At 61.6% G+C, this 17,776-nt stretch overlaps 1 protein-coding gene across 1 annotated transcript; it reads left to right on the top strand.

Moving 5' to 3' along the window:
• Window positions 1-356: 356 nt before the first annotated feature.
• RELB (RELB proto-oncogene, NF-kB subunit) lies at window positions 357-17,429 on the top strand. Its single transcript, XM_080361712.1, is given in 12 exon segments — window positions 357-459; window positions 3,490-3,866; window positions 5,027-5,184; window positions 6,589-6,680; window positions 6,763-6,894; window positions 9,819-9,923; window positions 12,161-12,376; window positions 15,485-15,553; window positions 15,682-15,759; window positions 17,098-17,126; window positions 17,128-17,183; window positions 17,185-17,429. Coding segments are annotated over 12 exon segments (1,497 nt in total). The 5' UTR covers window positions 357-443; the 3' UTR covers window positions 17,354-17,429.
• Window positions 17,430-17,776: the final 347 nt, after the last annotated feature.

Below are 17,776 nucleotides of genomic sequence, written 5' to 3'. Positions count from 1 at the left end.
CCATAAAATAAGAGTATAGTTCAGTAAAATGTATATATTACGATATACATACGCAGCATGTATGTATATATGTTATATACAGCCATAGTACCCTGAGAACACCGGAACTCGGAAGCTAAGCAGGGTCGGCCCCGGTCAGTACTTGGATGGGAGACCTTAGAGGTCCCTTTAAATCCCTGACAACCCGATTCTGCTCCCAGCCCCGCCCACTCCGCCCCAGCCCCGCCCACTCCTTTCCCATACCCGCCCACCCCCGGGATGGTGACGTCAGCCCCACGGGCCCGCCAATAGCGGCGCCGCTAGAGCGGGGTTCCCCGGCCCCGCCCCTCCTCTTGGGTGACGTCAGAGGCGGCAGCCAATGGCGGCGGCGCCCGCGCGGGGATTTCCAGCTACGGCGGCCGCGCGGCTCCGGTGGGCGGCGGGACCGGGACCGGGACCGGGACATGGCGCTGCCGCTCGGTTAGGGGACCGGGGGCGGGAACCGGGGATGGGGAACCGGGGGCTGTCCCGGGGAGGGGGGGTCAACCGGAGATGGGGAACCGGGGGCGGGGACTGGGGGGCTGCACCGGGAATGGGGAACCGGGGGCTGCACCGGGGATGGGGAACCGGAGATGGGGAACCGGGGGTCTGTCCGGGAGGCGGAACCGGGAATGGAGAAGCGGGGTCTGCACCGGGAGTGGGGACAGGGGTCGGGGAACCGGGGGCTGCACCGGGGATGGGGAACCGGAGATGGGGAACCGGGATCTGTCCGGGAGGCGGAACTGGGGATGGGGAACCGGGGGCTGCACCGGGAGGGGGCGAAACGGGGATGGGGAACCGGGGGACCGGAGTCTGTCCCGGGGAGGGGGGAACCGGTGTCTGCACCGGGGACTCGAACCGAGGTCTGTTGGGGATGGGGACGCGGGATCTGCACCGGGTGGGGCACCGGGGACTCGAACCGGGGGCTATTGGGGATGGGGACGCTGGATCTGCACCGGGGCGGGGGGGGGGAATCGGTCCTGGGGGGCAGGGGGGGCAGCTCCTTTTGGGGACCCCCATGTTCCTACCGGGAGTTACACGGTCCCCAACCTCCCCCCCCATCCCAGTGTGTGTGTGTCCCCCCAATTGGGGGGGGGAGGGTGACAATGCGTGTCCCCCCCCCCCCCCCCCAGGAGCTGCCCCCCAGGACCCCGGTTTGGCCATGGCACATACCGGTGAGCCCCCTCCAACCGGCCCCCCAAAACCCACCTCAAATGGGGGTGTCCCCCCCCCCCCAGATTGGGACTGGGGGTGACCCCGGGGGGGTTTGTGCCGTTACAGATGATTTGGGTGAGTGACCCCCCCGGGGGTGTCGTGGCACGATTTTGGGGTCCCCTCGGCTGGAGCTGCAGGTGATGGGGTGTCCCCCCCCCCCCCAAAGGTTTGGGGCAGATTTGGGGTGCAGAGACACCCCCCCCATGGGGATGTGATGGATCGACCCGCCCCGATGACCATGATACAAAGGGGGCGTTTTGGGGGGGTCATGATGAGTTTGGGGGGATCATGGCAAGTTTGAGGGGGTCGCATTAAGGTTGGGGGGGTCATGGTGATTTTGGGGGGTCATGGCAAGTTTGGGGGGGTCGTATTAAGGTTGGGGGGGTCATGATGATTTTGGGGGGTCATGGTGATTTTGGGGGGTCATGGCAAGTTTGGGGGGGTCGCATTAAGTTTGGGGGGGATCATGATGAGTTTGGGGGGTCCTGGTGATTTTGGGGGGTCATGGCAAGTTTGGGGGGGTCGCATTAAGGTTGGGGGGGTCGTGGTGATTTTGGGGGGTCATGGCAAGTTTGGGGGGGGTCGCATTAAGGTTGGGGGGGTCATGATGAGTTTGGGGGGTCGTGGTGATTTTGGGGGGTCATGGCAAGTTGGGGGGGGTCGCATTAAGGTTGGGGGGGTCATGATGAGTTTGGGGGGTCGTGGTGATTTTGGGGGGTCATGGCAAGTTTAGGGGGGTCGCATTAAGTTTGGGGGGGATCATGATGAGTTTGGGGGGTCCTGGTGATTTTGGGGGGTCATGGCAAGTTTAGGGGGGTCGCATTAAGGTTAGGGGGGTCATGATGAGTTTGGGGGGTCGTGGTGATTTTGGGGGGTCATGGCAAGTTGGGGGGGGTCGCATTAAGGTTGGGGGGGTCATGATGAGTTTGCGGGGTCGTGGTGATTTTGGGGGGTCATGGCAAGTTTAGGGGGGTCGCATTAAGTTTGGGGGGGGTCATGATGAGTTTGGGGGGTCGTGGTGATTTTGGGGGGTCATGGCAAGTTGGGGGGGGTCGCATTAAGGTTGGGGGGGTCATGATGAGTTTGGGGGGTCCTGGTGATTTTGGGGGTTCATGGCAAGTTTAGGGGTGTCACTGCAAGTATGGGGGGTCATGGCAAGTTTGGGGGGGTCGCTACGATTTTGGGGGTGTCACTGGGAGTTTGGGGGGTCACAGTGAGTCTGGGGGGGTTGTGGCAACTGTGGGGGTTCATGGCAAGTTTGGGGGGGTCATGACGATTTTGGGGTGTCACTGTGAGGTTGGGGGGGGTCATGATAAGTTTGGGGTAAATAAAGCGAGTTTGGGGGAGTCGCATTGAGTTTAGGGGTTCGCATCGACTTTGGGGGTGTCACTGCGGTTTTGGGGGGGTCATGATGAGTTTGGGGGTCCGTCCCGACTTTGGGGGTGTCACTGCGATTTGGGGGGTTCGTCCTGAGTTTGGGGGGTCATCTCGACTTTGGGGGTGTCACTGCGGTTTTGGGGGGGTCATGATGAGTTTGGGGGTTCGTCCCTACTTTGGGGGGGTCATGATGAGTTTGGGGGTCCATCCCGGCTTTGGGGGTGTCACTGCAATTTAGGGGGTTCGTCCCGACTTTGGGGGTGTCACTGCGGTTTTGGGGGGGTCATGATGAGTTTGGGGGTCCGTCCCGAGTTTGGGGGTGTCACTGCGATTTGGGGGGGTCATGATGAGTTTGGGGGGTCGTCCCGACTTTGGGGGTGTCACTGCGATTTGGGGGGTTCGTCCTGAGTTTGGGGGAGTCATGATGAGTTTGGGGGGTCCGTCCCGACTTTGGGGGTGTCACTGCGATTTGAGGGGTCCGTCCCGAGTTTGGGGGGGTCATGATGAGTTTGGGGGGGTCATGATGAGTTTGGGGGGTTCGTCCCGACTTTGGGGGTGTCACTGTGATTTGGGGGGTCCGTCCCGACTTTGGGGGGGTCATGATGAGTTTGGGGGGGTCACGATGAGTTTGGGGGTTCGTCCCGAGTTTGGGGCGGTCATGATGAGTTTGGGGGGTCGTCCCGACTTTGGGGGTGTCACTGCGATTTGAGGGGTCCGTCCCGAGTTTGGGGGGGTCATGATGAGTTTGGGGGGGTCATGATGAGTTTGGGGGTTCGTCCCGAGTTTGGGGGGGTCATGATGAGTTTGGGGGTCCATCCCGAGTTTGGGGGTGTCACTGCGATTTGAGGGGGACCCCCTGACCCCTCCCCCATCCCGCAGCCATCATCGAGGAGGTGATGAAGGAGGACGGTTTCCAGCCGGCCCCCGTCCCCGTGTCCCCCAAAGCGCCCCCCAAGGGCTCGGCCAGGCTGGTGGCTCGTGGATCGGGCCCCTCCGAGGCCCCGCCCCCCGCGCTGTCCCGCAGCCTCCGCTCGCTGTCGCTGTCGCCCAAGGCGGCGGCGGCTCCTCGCTGGACCGCGGTTCGAGGCCCCGGTGCGGAACAACTGGAGGAGCTGCTGGAGCCGCCCAAGCTGGTGATCACGGAGCAGCCCAAGCAGCGCGGGATGCGGTTCCGATACGAGTGCGAGGGGCGCTCGGCCGGGAGCATCCTCGGGGAGAGCAGCACCGAGGCCAGCAAGACGCTGCCCGCCATCGAGGTGGGGGGCTTGGGGGGCTGGGGGGGCAGGGGTGGGGCCCTATGGGGCTGGGGGGGCAGAGGTGGAGCCCTTGGGGGAGAAGAGATGGAGCCCTATGGGGTTAGAGGGGGCAGAGATGGAGCCCTATGGGGTTAGAGGGGGCAGAGATGGAGCCCTATGGGGTTGGAGGGGGCAGAGATGGAGCCCTGTGGGGTTGGAGGGAGAAGAGATGGAGCCCTATGGGGTTGGAGGGGGCAGAGATGGAGCCCTATGGGGCTGGAGGGGGAAGAGATGGAGCCCTATGGGGCTGGAAGGGGAAGAGATGGAGCCCTATGGGGCTGGAGGGGGAAGAGATGGAGCTCTATGGGGTTAGAGGGGGAAGAGATGGAGCCCTATGGGGCTGGGAGGGGAAGAGATGGAGCCCTATGGGGTGGGGGGGAAGAGCCCTGGGGAGAAGAGATGGAGCTCTATGGGGCTGAGGGGGACAGAGATGGAGTCCTGGGGGGACATGGGACCCCCATGGGTGCTGGACCCATATGGGTGCTGGGACCCCCTGTAGCTGCTGGACCCCCATGGGTGCTGGGACCCCTCTGTGGCTGCTGGACCCATATGGGTGCTGGGCCCCCCCAGTAGCTGCTGGACCCATATGGGTGCTGGGCCCCCCCAGTAGCTGCTGGACCCATATGGGTGCTGGGACCCCCCTGTGGCTGCTGGACCCATATGGGTGCTGAGACCCCCCAGTAGCTGCTGGACCCATATGGGTGCTGGGACCCCTATGGGTAGTGGGACCCCCCTGTGGCTGCTGGACCCATATGGATGCTGGACCCATATGGGTGCTGAGACCCCCATGGGTGTTGGGACCCCCCTGTGGCTGCTGGACCCCCATGGGTGCTGGGACCCCCCTGTAGCTGCTGGACCCATGAGGGTGATGGGACCCCCATGTGGCTGCTGGACCCCATGGGTGCTGGGACCCCCCTGTGGCTGCTGGACCCATATGAGTGCTGAGACCCCCCTGTGGCTGCTGGACCCCCATGGTTGTTGGGACCCTCCTGTGGCTGCTGGACCCATATGGGTGCTGGGACCCCCCAGTAGCTGCTGGACCCATATGGGTGCTGGGACCCCCACGGGACCCCCCGTGTGGGTGTCCCCAAGGCCCCGGTGTCCCCCCCGTGTCCCCCCAGCTGCTGAACTGCCAGGCCATCCCCGAGGTGACGGTGACGGCGTGCCTGGTGTGGAAGGACTGGCCGCACCGCGTGCACCCGCACGGGCTGGTGGGCAAGGACTGCAGCGACGGGCTGTGCCGCGTGCTGCTGCGCCCCCCCACCAACCCCCGGCACAGGTACGGGACCCCCGCCGGACCCCCGGTGCGAGGGGGGGGCGGCGGAGGTGGGGACGTTGGGGTCGGGTCATGGGGACATTGGGGTCGGGTCATGGGGACATTGGGATCACTCATGGGGATACCAGGGTCAGTTCATGGGGACATTGGCATCACTTATGGGGACATTGGGATCAGTTCATGGGGACACTGGGGTCACTCATGGGAATCGTTCATGGGGACATTGGGATCAGTTCATGGGGACATTGGGGTCACTCATGGTGACACCAGGGTCAGCTCATGGGGACACCAGGGTCAGCTCATGGGGATATTGGGATCACTTGTGGGGGCACCAGGGTCAGCTCATGGGGACATTGGGGTCACTCATGGGGACACCAGGGTCAGGTCATGGGGATGTTGGGATCGTTTATGGGGACATTTGGGTCAGGTCATAGGGATGTTAGGGTCACTCGTGAGGACACCGGGGTCAGCCCATGGGGACATTGGGGTCACTCATGGGGACACCAGGGTCAGCTGATGGGGACATTGGGATCATTTATGGGGACATTTGGGTCAGGTCATGGAGATGTTGGGGTCACTTATGGGAATACCACAGTCAGTTCATGGGGACATTGGCATCACTTATGGGGACATTGGGATCAGTTCATGGGGACACTGGGGTCACTCACGGGAATCGCTCATGGGGACATTGGGCTCACTCATGGGGACATTGGGCTCACTCATGGGAATACCAGAGTCAGTTCATGGGGACATTGGGATCAGTTCATGGGGACATTGGGATCAGTTCATGGGGACATTGGGATCACTCATGGGGACATTGTGGTCAGCTCATGGGGACATTGGGATCACTTGTGGGGACATTGGGGTCAGCTCATGGGGACACTGGGGTCACACATGGGAATCGCTCATGGGGACCTTGGGGTCGCTCATAGGGACACCTGGGTCAGCTCATGGGGACATTGGGATAACTCATGGGCATCGCTCATGGGGACACTGGGATCTCTCATGGGGACATTGGCATCACTCGTGGGGACACCTGGGTCACCCCATGGGGACATTGGGATCAGTTCATGGGGACACTGGGTTCACTCATGGGGAAATTGGCATCGCTCATGGGGACACTGGCATCGCTTATGGGGACCTTAGGGTCAGTCATGGGGACACTGGCATCACTCTTGTGGACCTTGGGGTCACTCATGGGGACACTGGGATCACTCATGGGGACATTGGGGTCACTCATGGGGACACTGGCATCGCTCATGGGGACCTTGGGCTCACTCATGGGGACACCTGGGTCAGTTCATGGGGACATTGGGGTCACTCATGGGGACATTGGCATCTCTCATGGGGACATGGGCATCGCTCATGGGGACCTTGGGCTCACTCATGGGGACACTGCCCCCCCAGTTTCAGCAACCTGGGCATCCAGTGCGTGCGCAAGAAGGAGATCGAAGCCGCCATCGAGCGCAAGCTGCAGTTGGGCATCGACCCCTTCAAAGGTACCGGGGTGTCCCCCCACCCCTTGGGGTGTCCCCACCCCCTCGGGGACGTCCCCAACTGTCCCCCGCGCTGTGTCCCCAGCCGGGTCGCTGAAGAACCACCAGGAGGTGGACATGAACGTGGTGAGGATCTGCTTCCAGGCGTCCTACACGGACAGCGCGGGCCGGCGGCGCCAGCTCAGCCCCGTGCTCTCGGAGCCCATCTTCGACAAGAGTGCGTCACCGGGGGGGGACACGTGTGTCACCCAGGGGGGGGACGTGTCACCCGGGGCGGGACGTGTGTCATCTGGGGCCACCGGAGCCCAGAAACTGGGCTGGGATGGTGTCGAGTCCCAGTGGGATGCTGGTCCCAGCCTGGTGCTCTTGGAGCCCCTGTTGGACCAAAGTGGCACCGGGGGGACGTGTCACCATGGGGACGTGTCACCATGGGAATGTGTCACCATGGGGATGTGTCACCAGGGGGATGTGTCACCATGGGGATGTGACACCGGGGGGAACAGGGACAGTGGGGAGGTTGGGACCCCCAGGATGGGGTTAGGATGGTGTTTGGTCCCAGTCCCAGTCTAAGTGCCTGGTCCCAGTCCAGTATCCAGTCCCAGTCTAAGTGTCTGGTCCCAGTCCAGCTCCCAATCCCAGTCTAAGTGTCTGGTCCCAGTCTAAGTGTCTGGTCCCAGTCCCAGTCTAAGTGTCTGGTCCCAGTCCAGTTTCCAGTCCCAGTCCCAGTCTGATGCTCAGTCCCAGTCTAAGTGTCTGGTTCCAGTCCAATTCCCAGTCCCAGTCTAAGTGCCTGGTCCCAGTCCAGTATCCAGTCCCAGTCTGATGCTCGGTCCCAGTCTAAGTGCCTGGTCCCAGTCTAGCTCCCAGTCCCAGTCTAAGTGTCCGATCCCAGTCTAAGTGTCCGGTCCTAGTCCAGCTCCCAGTCCCAGTCTAAGTGTCTGATCCCAGTCTAAGTGTCCAGTCCCAGTCTAAGTGTCTGGTCCCAGTGCAGCTCCCAGTCCCAGTCTAAGTGTCTGGTCCCAGTCTAAGTGCCTGGTCCCAGTCCAGTATCCAGTCCCAGTCTGATGCTCAGTCCCAGTCTAAGTGTCTGGTCCCAGTCCAGCTCCCAGTCCCAGTCTAAGTGTCTGATCCCAGTCTAAGTGTCTGGTTCCAGTCCAATTCCCAGTCCCAGTCTAAGTGTCTGGTCCCAGTCCAGTTTCCCGTCCCAGTCCCAGTCTGATGCTTGGTCCCAGTCTAAGTGTCTGGTCCCAGTCCAGTATCCAGTCCCAGTCTAAGTGTCTGGTCCCGGTCCAGCTCCCAGTCCCAGTCTAAGTGTCCGATCCCAGTCTAAGTGTCTGGTCCCAGTCCAGTATCCAGTCCCAGTCTGATGCTTGGTCCCAGTCTAAGTGTCCGGTCCCAGTCTAAGTGTCTAGTCCCAGTGCAGCTCCCAGTCCCAGTCTAAGTGTCTGGTCCCAGTCTAAGTGTCTGGTCCCAGTCCCAGTCTAAGTGTCTGGTCCCAGTCCAGTTTCCAGTCCCAGTCCCAGTCTAAGTGTCCGGTCCCAGTCTAAGTGTCTGGTCCCAGTCCAGCTCCCAGTCCTAGTCTAAGTATCTGGTCCCAGTCTAAGTGTCTGGTCCCAGTCCAGCTCCCAGTTCCAGTCTAAGTGCCTGGTCTCAGTCTAAGTGTCTGGTCCCAGTCCAGTATCCAGTCCCAGTCCAAGTGCCTGGTCCCGGTCCAGCTCCCAGTCCCAGTCTAAGTGTCTGGTCCCAGTCTAAGTGTCTGGTCTCAGTCCAGCTCCCAGTCCCAGTCTAAGTGCCCGGTCCCAGTCCAATTCCCAGTCCCAGTCTAAGTGTCTGGTCCCAGTGCAGCTCCCAGTCCCAGTCTAAGTGTCTGGTCCCAGTCTAAGTGTCTGGTCCCAGTCCAGCTCCCAGTCCCAGTCTAAGTGCCCAGTCCCAGTCCAATTCCCAGTCCCAGTCTAAGTGTCTGGTCCCAGTCCAGTAACCAGTCCCAGTCTCAGTCTGATGCTCAGTCCCAGTCCAGTGTCTGATTCCCATCCCAGTCCAATGACGGTCCCAATCCCACACTGGTCCCAGTCCAACACTGGTCCTGATCCCAGTCCCATGCCCAGTCCCAGTCCAATGCTAGGTCCTAGTCCCAGTCTCATACTGGTCCCAGTCTCATACTGGTCCCAGTGCCAGTCTGATACTGGTTCCAGTCTCATACTGGTTCCAGTCTCATACTGGTTCCGGTCTCATACTGGTCCCAGTCTCATACTGGTGCCAGTCTCACACTGGTCCCAGTGCCAGTCTCATACTGGTCCCAGTCTCATCCTGGTCCCAGTGCCAGTCTCATTCTGGTCCCAGTCTCATACTAGTCCAGTGCCAGTCTCATACTGGTCCCAGTCTCATACTGGTCCCAGTCTCATACTAGTCCAGTGCCAGTCTCATACTGGTCCCAGTCTCATACTAGTCCCAGTCTCATACTAGTCCCAGTGCCAGTCTCGTACTGGTCCCAGTCTCATATTAGTCCCAGTCTCATACTGGTCCCAGTGCCAGTCTCATACTGGTCCCAGTGCTGGTCTTATACTGATCCCGGTCCCAGTCTCATACTGGTCCCAATCTCATACTAGTCCCAGTCCCAGTCTCATCCTGGTCCCAGTCTCATACCAGTCCCAATCCCAGTCTCATCCTGGTCCCAGTCCCACACTGGTCCCAGTCCCAGTCTCATCCTGGTCCCAGTCTCATACTGGTCCCAGTCTCATACCAGTCCCAGTCCCAGTCTCATCCTGGTCCCAGTCCCAGTCTCATCCTGGTCCCAGTCTCATCCTGGTCCCAGTCTCATCCTGGTCCCAATCCCAGTCTCATACTGGTCCCAGTCTCATACCAGTCCCAGTCCCAGTCTCATACTGGTCCCAGTCTCATACTGGTCCCAGTCTCATACCAGTCCCAGTCCCAGTCTCATCCTGGTCCCAGTCTCATCCTGGTCCCAGTCTCATACCGGTCCCAATCCCAGTCTCATACTGGTCCCAGTCCCAGTCTCATCCTGGTCCCAGTCTCATCCTGGTCCCAGTCTCATACCAGTCCCAGTGCCAGTCTCATACTGGTCCCAGTCTCCTGCTGGTCCCAGTCTCCTACTGGTCCCAGTTTGACCGCGGTGCCCCCCAGAATCCACCAACACGTCGGAGCTTCGGATCTGCCGCATGAACAAGGAGAGCGGCCCCTGCACGGGCGGCGAGGAGCTGTACCTGCTGTGCGACAAGGTCCAGAAAGGTGGGACAAACGGGGGACAAACGGGGACAAAGTGACCCCGGGGGACAGGGGACAAATGGGGGGACAGGGGACAAACTGACCCCGGGGGACAGGGGACAGATGGGGGACAAATGGGGGGACAGGGGGACAAACTGACCCTGGGGGACAGGGGGACAAACTGGCCCCAGGGGACAGGGGGACAAACAGGGGGACAAAGTGACCCCAGGGGACAGGGGGACAAATGGGGGACAAATGGGGGACAGGGGACAAACTGACCCCAGGGGACAGAGGGACAAACAGGGGGACAAGGGGACAAATGGGGGGACAGGGGACAAACTGACCCCAGGGGACAGGGGGACAAATGAGGGGACAGGGGGACAAAACAACCTGGGGGGACAAACTGACCCCAGGGGACAGAGGGACAAATGGGGGGACAAGGGGACAAAGTGACCCCGGGGGTGCCATGGGGACCCATCAGTGCTGCAGACCCCCAGGTGACTGTGGGTGCTGGGGGGTGACCCGGGGGTGCTGGGGGGTCCCCAGTGGGTGCTGCAGGGTCCCCAGGTGACTGGGGGTGCTGGGGGGACCCTAAGTGTCAATAGGTGACCTTGCGATGTTGGGGGGGCCCCCAAGTGTCATTAGGTGCCATGGGGGGACCCCAACTGTCAATAGGTGACCTGTGGGTGCCGGCGGGTGACTGTGGGTGCCGGGGGGTGACTGTGGGTGCCAGGGGGTGACTATGGGTGCCGGTGGGTGCCCCGGGGGTGCTGGGGGGTCCCCAGTGGGTGCTGCAGGGTCCCCAGGTGACTGGGGGTGCTGGGGGGACCCCAAGTGTCAGTAGGTGCCATGGGGGGACCCAAGTGTCAATAGGTGACTTTGGGATGTTGGGGGGACCCCAAGTGTCAATAGGTGACCTGGGGGTGCCGGGGGGACCCATCAGTGCTGCAGACCCCCAGATGACTGTGGGTGCTGGGGGGGACCCCAAGTGTCAGTAGGTGCCATGGGTGGACCCCAAGTGTCAATAGGTGACCTGGGGGTGCTGGAGGGACCCCAAGTGTCAGTAGGTGCCATGGGGGGACCCCAAGTGTCAGTAGGTGACCTTGGGATGTTGGGGGGACCCCAAGTGTCAGTAGGTGCCATGGGGGGACCCCAAGTGTCAGTAGGTGACCTTGGGATGTTGGGGGGACCCCCAAGTGTCAGTAGGTGCCATGGGGGGACCCCAAGTGTCAATAGGTGACTTTGAGATGTTGGGGGGGACCCCAAGTGTTGGTAGGTGCCATGGGGGGACCCCAAGCGTCAGTAGGTGACCTGGGGGTGCTGGGGGGACCCCAAGTGTCAATAGGTGACCTTGGGATGTTGGGGGGACCCCCAAGTGTCAGTAGGTGCCATGAGTGGACCCCAAGTGTCAATAGGTGACCTGGGGTTGCTGGGGGGACCCCAAGTGTCAATAGGTGACCTTGGGATGTTGGAGGGACCCCAAGTGTCAGTAGGTGCCATGGGGGGACCCCAAGTGTCAATAGGTGACCTTGGGATGTTGGGGGGACCCCAAGTGTCAGTAGGTGCCATGGGTGGACCCCAAGTGTCAATAGGTGACCTGGGGTTGCTGGGGGGACCCCAAGTGTCAATAGGTGACCTTGGGATGTTGGAGGGACCCCAAGTGTCAGTAGGTGCCATGGGGGGACCCCAAGTGTCAATAGGTGACCTTGGGATGTTGGGGGGACCCCCAAGTGTCAGTAGGTGCCATGGGTGGACCCCAAGTGTCAATAAGTGACCTGGGGTTGCTGGGGGGGACCCCAAGTGTCAATAGGTGACCTTGGGATGTTGGAGGGACCCCAAGTGTCAGTAGGTGCCATGGGGGGACCCCAAGTGTCAATAGGTGACCTTGGGATGTTGGGGGGACCCCAAGTGTCAGTAGGTGCCATGGATGGACCCCAAGTGTCAATAGGTGACCTGGGGTTGCTGGGGGGACCCCAAGTGTCAATAGGTGACCTTGGGATGTTGGGGGGACCCCCAAGTGTCAGTAGGTGCCATGGGTGGACCCCAAGTGTCAATAGGTGACCTGGGGGTGCTGGGGGGACCCCAAGTGTCAGTAGGTGACCTGGGGGTGCTGGGGGGTGACTGTGGGTGCCGGGGGGTGACTGTGTGTACCGGGGGGTGACTGTGTGTACCGGGGGGTGCCCTGGGGGTACCGGGGACACCCGTGGGCGCCGCAGCCCCCCCGTGACGGTCGGGGGGGTCCCGTGGCCGTGTCCCCGCAGAGGACATCGCGGTGGTGTTCCGCAAGGAGGCGTGGGAGGCGCGGGCCGACTTCTCGCAGGCCGACGTGCACCGGCAGGTGGCCATCGTGCTCAGGACCCCCCCGTACCAGCAGCTGGAGCTGGCGGAGCCCGTGGAGGTCGAGGTGTTCCTGCAGCGCCTCACGGACAGCGTGTGCAGCCAGGCCTGCCGCTTCACATACCTGCCCAGGGACCACGGTGAGGGGGGGGGGACGCGGGGACATGGGGACGGGGACCTGGGATGGGGATGGAGACATTGGGTTGGGGACAGGGACCATGGGATGGGTATAGAGACATTGGGATGGGGATGGAGACATTGGGATGGGATGGAGACATTGGGATGGGATAGAGACCGTGAGATGGGATAGAGACATTGGGATGGGGATGGAGACATTGGGATGGGATGGAGACATTGGGATGGAGATGGAGACATTGGGATGGGGACAGGGACCATGGGATGGGAATATGAACCCCAAGATGGGGATGGAGACATTGGGATGGGGATGGAGACATTGGGATGGGGATGGAGACATTGGGATGGGATAGAGACCGTGAGATGGGATAGAGACATTGGGATGGGGATGGAGACATTGGGATGGGGATGGAGACATTGGGATGGGGACAGGGACCATGGGATGGGAATATGAACCCCAAGATAGGGACAAGGATCTGGGATGGGGATGGAGACATTGGGATGGGGACAGAGACATTGGGATGGGGATAGAGACATTGGGATGGGATAGAGACCCTGAGAGGGGATGGAGACATTGGGATGGGGATGGAGACGCTGGGATGGGGATGGAAACATTGAGATGGGGACAGGGACCCTGAGATGGGTATAGAGACATTGGGATGGGGATAGAGACCCTGGGTTGGGGAGAGAGACATTGGGATGGGGATGGAGACATTGGGATGGGGATAGAGACCCTGAGATGGGATGGAGACATTGGGATGGGGATGGAGACATTGGGATGGGGACAGGGACCATGGGGATGGGATGGAGACATTGGGATGGGGATGGAGACATTGGGATGGGAACAGGGACCTGGGATGGGAACAGGGACCATGGGGATGGGATGGAAACATTGGGTTGGGGATGGAGACATTGGGATGGGGACAGGGACCCTGGGATGGGGATGGAGACCTTGGGATGGGATAGAGACCTTGGGATCTGGATGGAGACCTTGGGATCTGGATGGAGACATTGGGATGGGATAGAGACCCTGAGATGGGATAGAGACCCTGAGATGGGGATAGAGACATTGGGATGGGGACGGGGACCCTGAGATGGGATGGAGACATTGGGATGGGGATGGAGACATTGGGATGGAGACATTGGGATGGGGATAGAGACATTGGGATGGGGACATTGGGATGGGGACAGGGACCACGGGGATGGGATAGAGACACTGGGATGGGGATGGAGACCCTGGGATGGGATAGAGACATTGGGATGGGGATAAAGACATTGGGATGGGGATAGAGACTTTGGGATCTGGATGGAGACATTGGGATGGGGACAGGGACCCTGGGGATGGGATGGAGACCTTGGGATCTGGATGGAGACATTGGGATGGGGATGGAGACATTGGGATGGGGATAGAGACATTGGGATGGGATAGAGACACTGGGATGGGGATACAGACATTGGGATGGGGATAGAGACATTGGGATGGGGACATTGGGATGGGGACAGGGACCACGGGGATGGGATAGAGACACTGAGATGGGGATGGAGACCCTGGGATGGGATAGAGACATTGGGATGGGGATAAAGACATTGGGATGGGGATAGAGACTTTGGGATGGGGATAGAGACTTTGGGATGGGGATAGAGACATTGGGATGGGATAGAGACACTGGGATGGGATAGAGACATTGGGATGGGGACAGGGACCCTGGGATGGGGATAGAGACACTGGGGTGGGGATAGAGACATTGGGATGGGATAGAGACATTGGGATGAGGATAGAGACCCTGGGATGGGGATGGAGACATTGGGATGGGAACAGGGACCCTAGGATGGGATAGAGACCTTGGGATGGGATAGAGACATTGGGATGGGGATAGAGACCCTGAGATGGGATAGAGACCCTGAGATGGGGATAGAGACATTGGGATGGGATAGAGACATTGGGATGGGATAGAGACCTTGGGATCTGGATGGAGACATTGGGATGGGGACAGTGACCCTGGGGATGGGATGGAGACCTTGGGATCTGGATGGAGACATTGGGATGGGGATGGAGACATTGGGATGGGGATAGAGACATTGGGATGGGATAGAGACACTGGGATGGGGATACAGACATTGGGATGGGGACATGAACCCCAGGGTTGGAATGTGGCCCCTGGAATGGGGACAGGGACCCTGGGATGGGGATAGAGGCATTGGGATGGGGATAGAGGCATTGGGATGGGATGGAGACATTGGGATGGAGACATTGGAATGGAGACATTGGGATGGGGACAGGGACCACGGGGATGGGGACAGAGACATTGGGATGGGGATAGAGACCCTGGGATGGGAATATGAACCCCAGGATGGGGATGGAGACATTGGGATGGGGATGGAGACATTGGGATGGGATAGAGACATTGGGATGGGATGGAGACATTGGGATGGGGATAGAGACACTTGGATGGGGACATGAACCCCAGGTTTGGGATGTGGCCCCTGGGATGGGGACAGGGACCCTGAGATGGGATAGAGACACTGGGATGGGGATAGAGACATTGGGATGGGGACAGGGACCCCAGGGTGGGGACAGGGACCAGGGGATGGGTATAGGGACATTGGGATGGGGATAGAGACATTGGGATGGGATAGAGACATTGGGATGGGGACAGGGACCACGGGGATGGGATAGAGACATTGGGATGGGGACAGGGACCACGGGGATGGGATAGAGACATTGGAATGGGGATGGAGACATTGGGATGGGGATGGAGACATTGGGATGGGATAGAGACCCTGAGATGGGATAGAGACCCTGAGATGGGGATAGAGACATTGGGATGGGGACGGGGACCCTGAGATGGGATAGAGACCCTGGGATGGGGATGGAGACATTGGGATGGGAATGGAGACATTGGGATGAGGATGGAGACATTGGGATGGGGACAGGGACATTGGGATGGGGACAGGGACATTGGGATGGGGACAGTGACCATGGGGATGGGGACCCTGGGATGGGGACAATGTTCTCCAGCCTGGGCCCAGGCTCCCAGTTGGGTCCAAGGTTACGGGGGTGCCAGCCATGGGGAGGTGCCATTGGGGTGACATTGGGGGGTCCCTCCCCACAGACGCCTATGGGGTGAACGTCAAACGCAAGCGGGGGATGCCCGAGGTCCTGGAGGAGCTTTCGGGCTCAGGTGGGTGCCAATGGGGACCCCCCCCTGTCCCCAAGTGGGGGGACACCCCACCTTTGGGGACCCCCCCCTGTCCCCAAAGGGGGGGACACCCCATCTTTGGGGACCCCCCTGACCCCAACCCCCCTCAGATCCATATGGGATCGAAGCCAAGAGGAGGAAGAAGCCGCCGGGGTACATGGAGCATTTCGCCCCACTGCCTACTGCAGGTGGGGACCCCCGGGGGCCCCCAAACCCGAGGGACCCCCCCCCAGCCCCAGTGTCACCCCCCAGAGCCCTCCCAGAGCCCCAGTGTCACCCCAGACCCCTGGGGACCCCCCCCCAGACCCTCAGAGACTCCCTAGAGTCCCAGGGACCACCCCCCATAGCCCCATTGTCACCACCCAGAGCCCCAGTGTCACCCCCAGACCCCTGGGGACCCCCCCCCAGACCCTCAGAGACCCCCTAGAGTCCCAGGGACCCCCCCCCCCATAGCACCCAAGGACCCTCCCCATAGCCCCATTGTCACCACCCAGAGCCCCAATGTCACCCCCCAGAGTCTCAGACACCCCCCCAAAATCCCCCCCAGAGCCCCAGTGTCACCCCCAGACCCCCAGGGACCCCTCATAGCCCCAGTGTCACCCCAGACCCTTGGGGACCCCCCCCAGACCCTAGAGTCCAAGGGTCCCTCCCATAGCCCCATTGTCACCACCAGAACCCCAGTGTCACCCCCAGAGTCCCAGGGACCCCCCAGAGCGCCCCCAGAGCCCCCAGCCAGTGTCACCCCAGACCCCTGGGGACCCCCCCCCAGACCCTCAGGGACCCCATAGAGTCCAAGGGTCCCCCCCCATAGCCCCATTGTCACCATCAGAGCCCCAATGTCACCCCCCAGAGTCCCAGGGAACCCCCATTAGCCCCAGTGTCAACCCCCAGACCCCCAGGGACCCCCCCCATAGCCCCAGTGTCACCAAAGACCCCTGGGGACCCCCCCCCAGACCCTCAGGGACCTCATAGAGTCCAAGGGTCCCCCCCCATAGCCCCATTGTCACCACCAGAGCCCCAATGTCACCCCCAGAGTCCCAGGGACCCCCCCCCCCATAGCCCCAGTGTCACCCCCAGATCACCAGGGACCCCCCCCATAGCCCCAGTGTCACCACCCCCAGACCCCTAGGGACCCCCCCCCCCCCCCCCCCATACCCCCAGTGTCACCCCCAGACCCCCCAGGGACCACCCCCCCCATACCCCCAGGTCACCTCTAGACCCCCAGGGACCCCCCCCCCATACCCCCAGGTTACCCCAGGGACCCCCCCCCCCCCCCCATACCCTCAGGTCACCCCCAGGGACCCCCCCCCCCCATACCCTCAGGTCACCCCCAGGGACCCCCCCCATACCCCCAGTGTCACCCCCAGACCCCCAGTGACCCCCCCCATAGCCCCCCAATCCACCCCCCTCCCCCAAACCCCAGGGACCTCAGGACGTGACGGGGCGGGGGGGGGGGTGGGGGGGGTCAGAAGGACCCCCCCCAGCCCCCCCCCCAAACCCCTATGTCCCCATATCCCCCCCCCCAGAAGACGCCTTCGCCCTATTGGCCGCGGAAACCGGAGCCATTGGATACCTTGAGCCAGCTCTACGTCCCTTGGGCCCCCCCGGCTTTACCCCCCCCCGTACCCCATTATGGACTTCCCCGAATTATTAGGGGAGGCCCTATGCGTCCCCCCCCACAAGCGGCCCCCCCCGGACCCCCACCCCACCGCCAGCCTGGTGGGCACCCACATGTTCCCCGGGCACTACAAAGACACCGACTTGCGTTTGGGGGACGTCTGAGCCCCCCCCCATACCCCAAATTATCCTCTTTGAAATGGGGGGGGGGTCCCTTTGTACCCCCCCAACACACCCCGGGATGTGCAGACCCCCCCCCCCCCGCACCCCGGTTGGCGCCGCTTTGCACTATATTTATAGGGGGGGGATGTGGGGTGGCCCCCCCCGGTTGGGGGGGGGGTGTGGGGGTGGCCCCCCCCTGGTGGGGGGGGGACATGCGTGTGTCACTGTGAGGGTCCCTTGGCCCTGGGGGGGGGACAGGGGGAATAAAGCTGTTGGTGACATTGTGGCATCGGACTGGCCGGGGGTGGGGGGGGACTGGGAGGACTGGGATGGAAATGGGAATGGGATGGGAATGGGGATGGGGATGGGAATGGGAATGGGACTGGGTATGGGACTGGGATGGGAATGGGACTGGGAATGGGATGG

This window comes from Nesoenas mayeri (genome assembly GCF_963082525.1).
Source record: "Nesoenas mayeri genome assembly, chromosome: 37".
In the NCBI taxonomy this organism is placed as follows: Eukaryota; Metazoa; Chordata; class Aves; order Columbiformes; family Columbidae; genus Nesoenas; species Nesoenas mayeri.
Note: the sequence above shows the minus strand (reverse complement) of the source record. Positions and strands in the feature narration are given on the sequence as shown.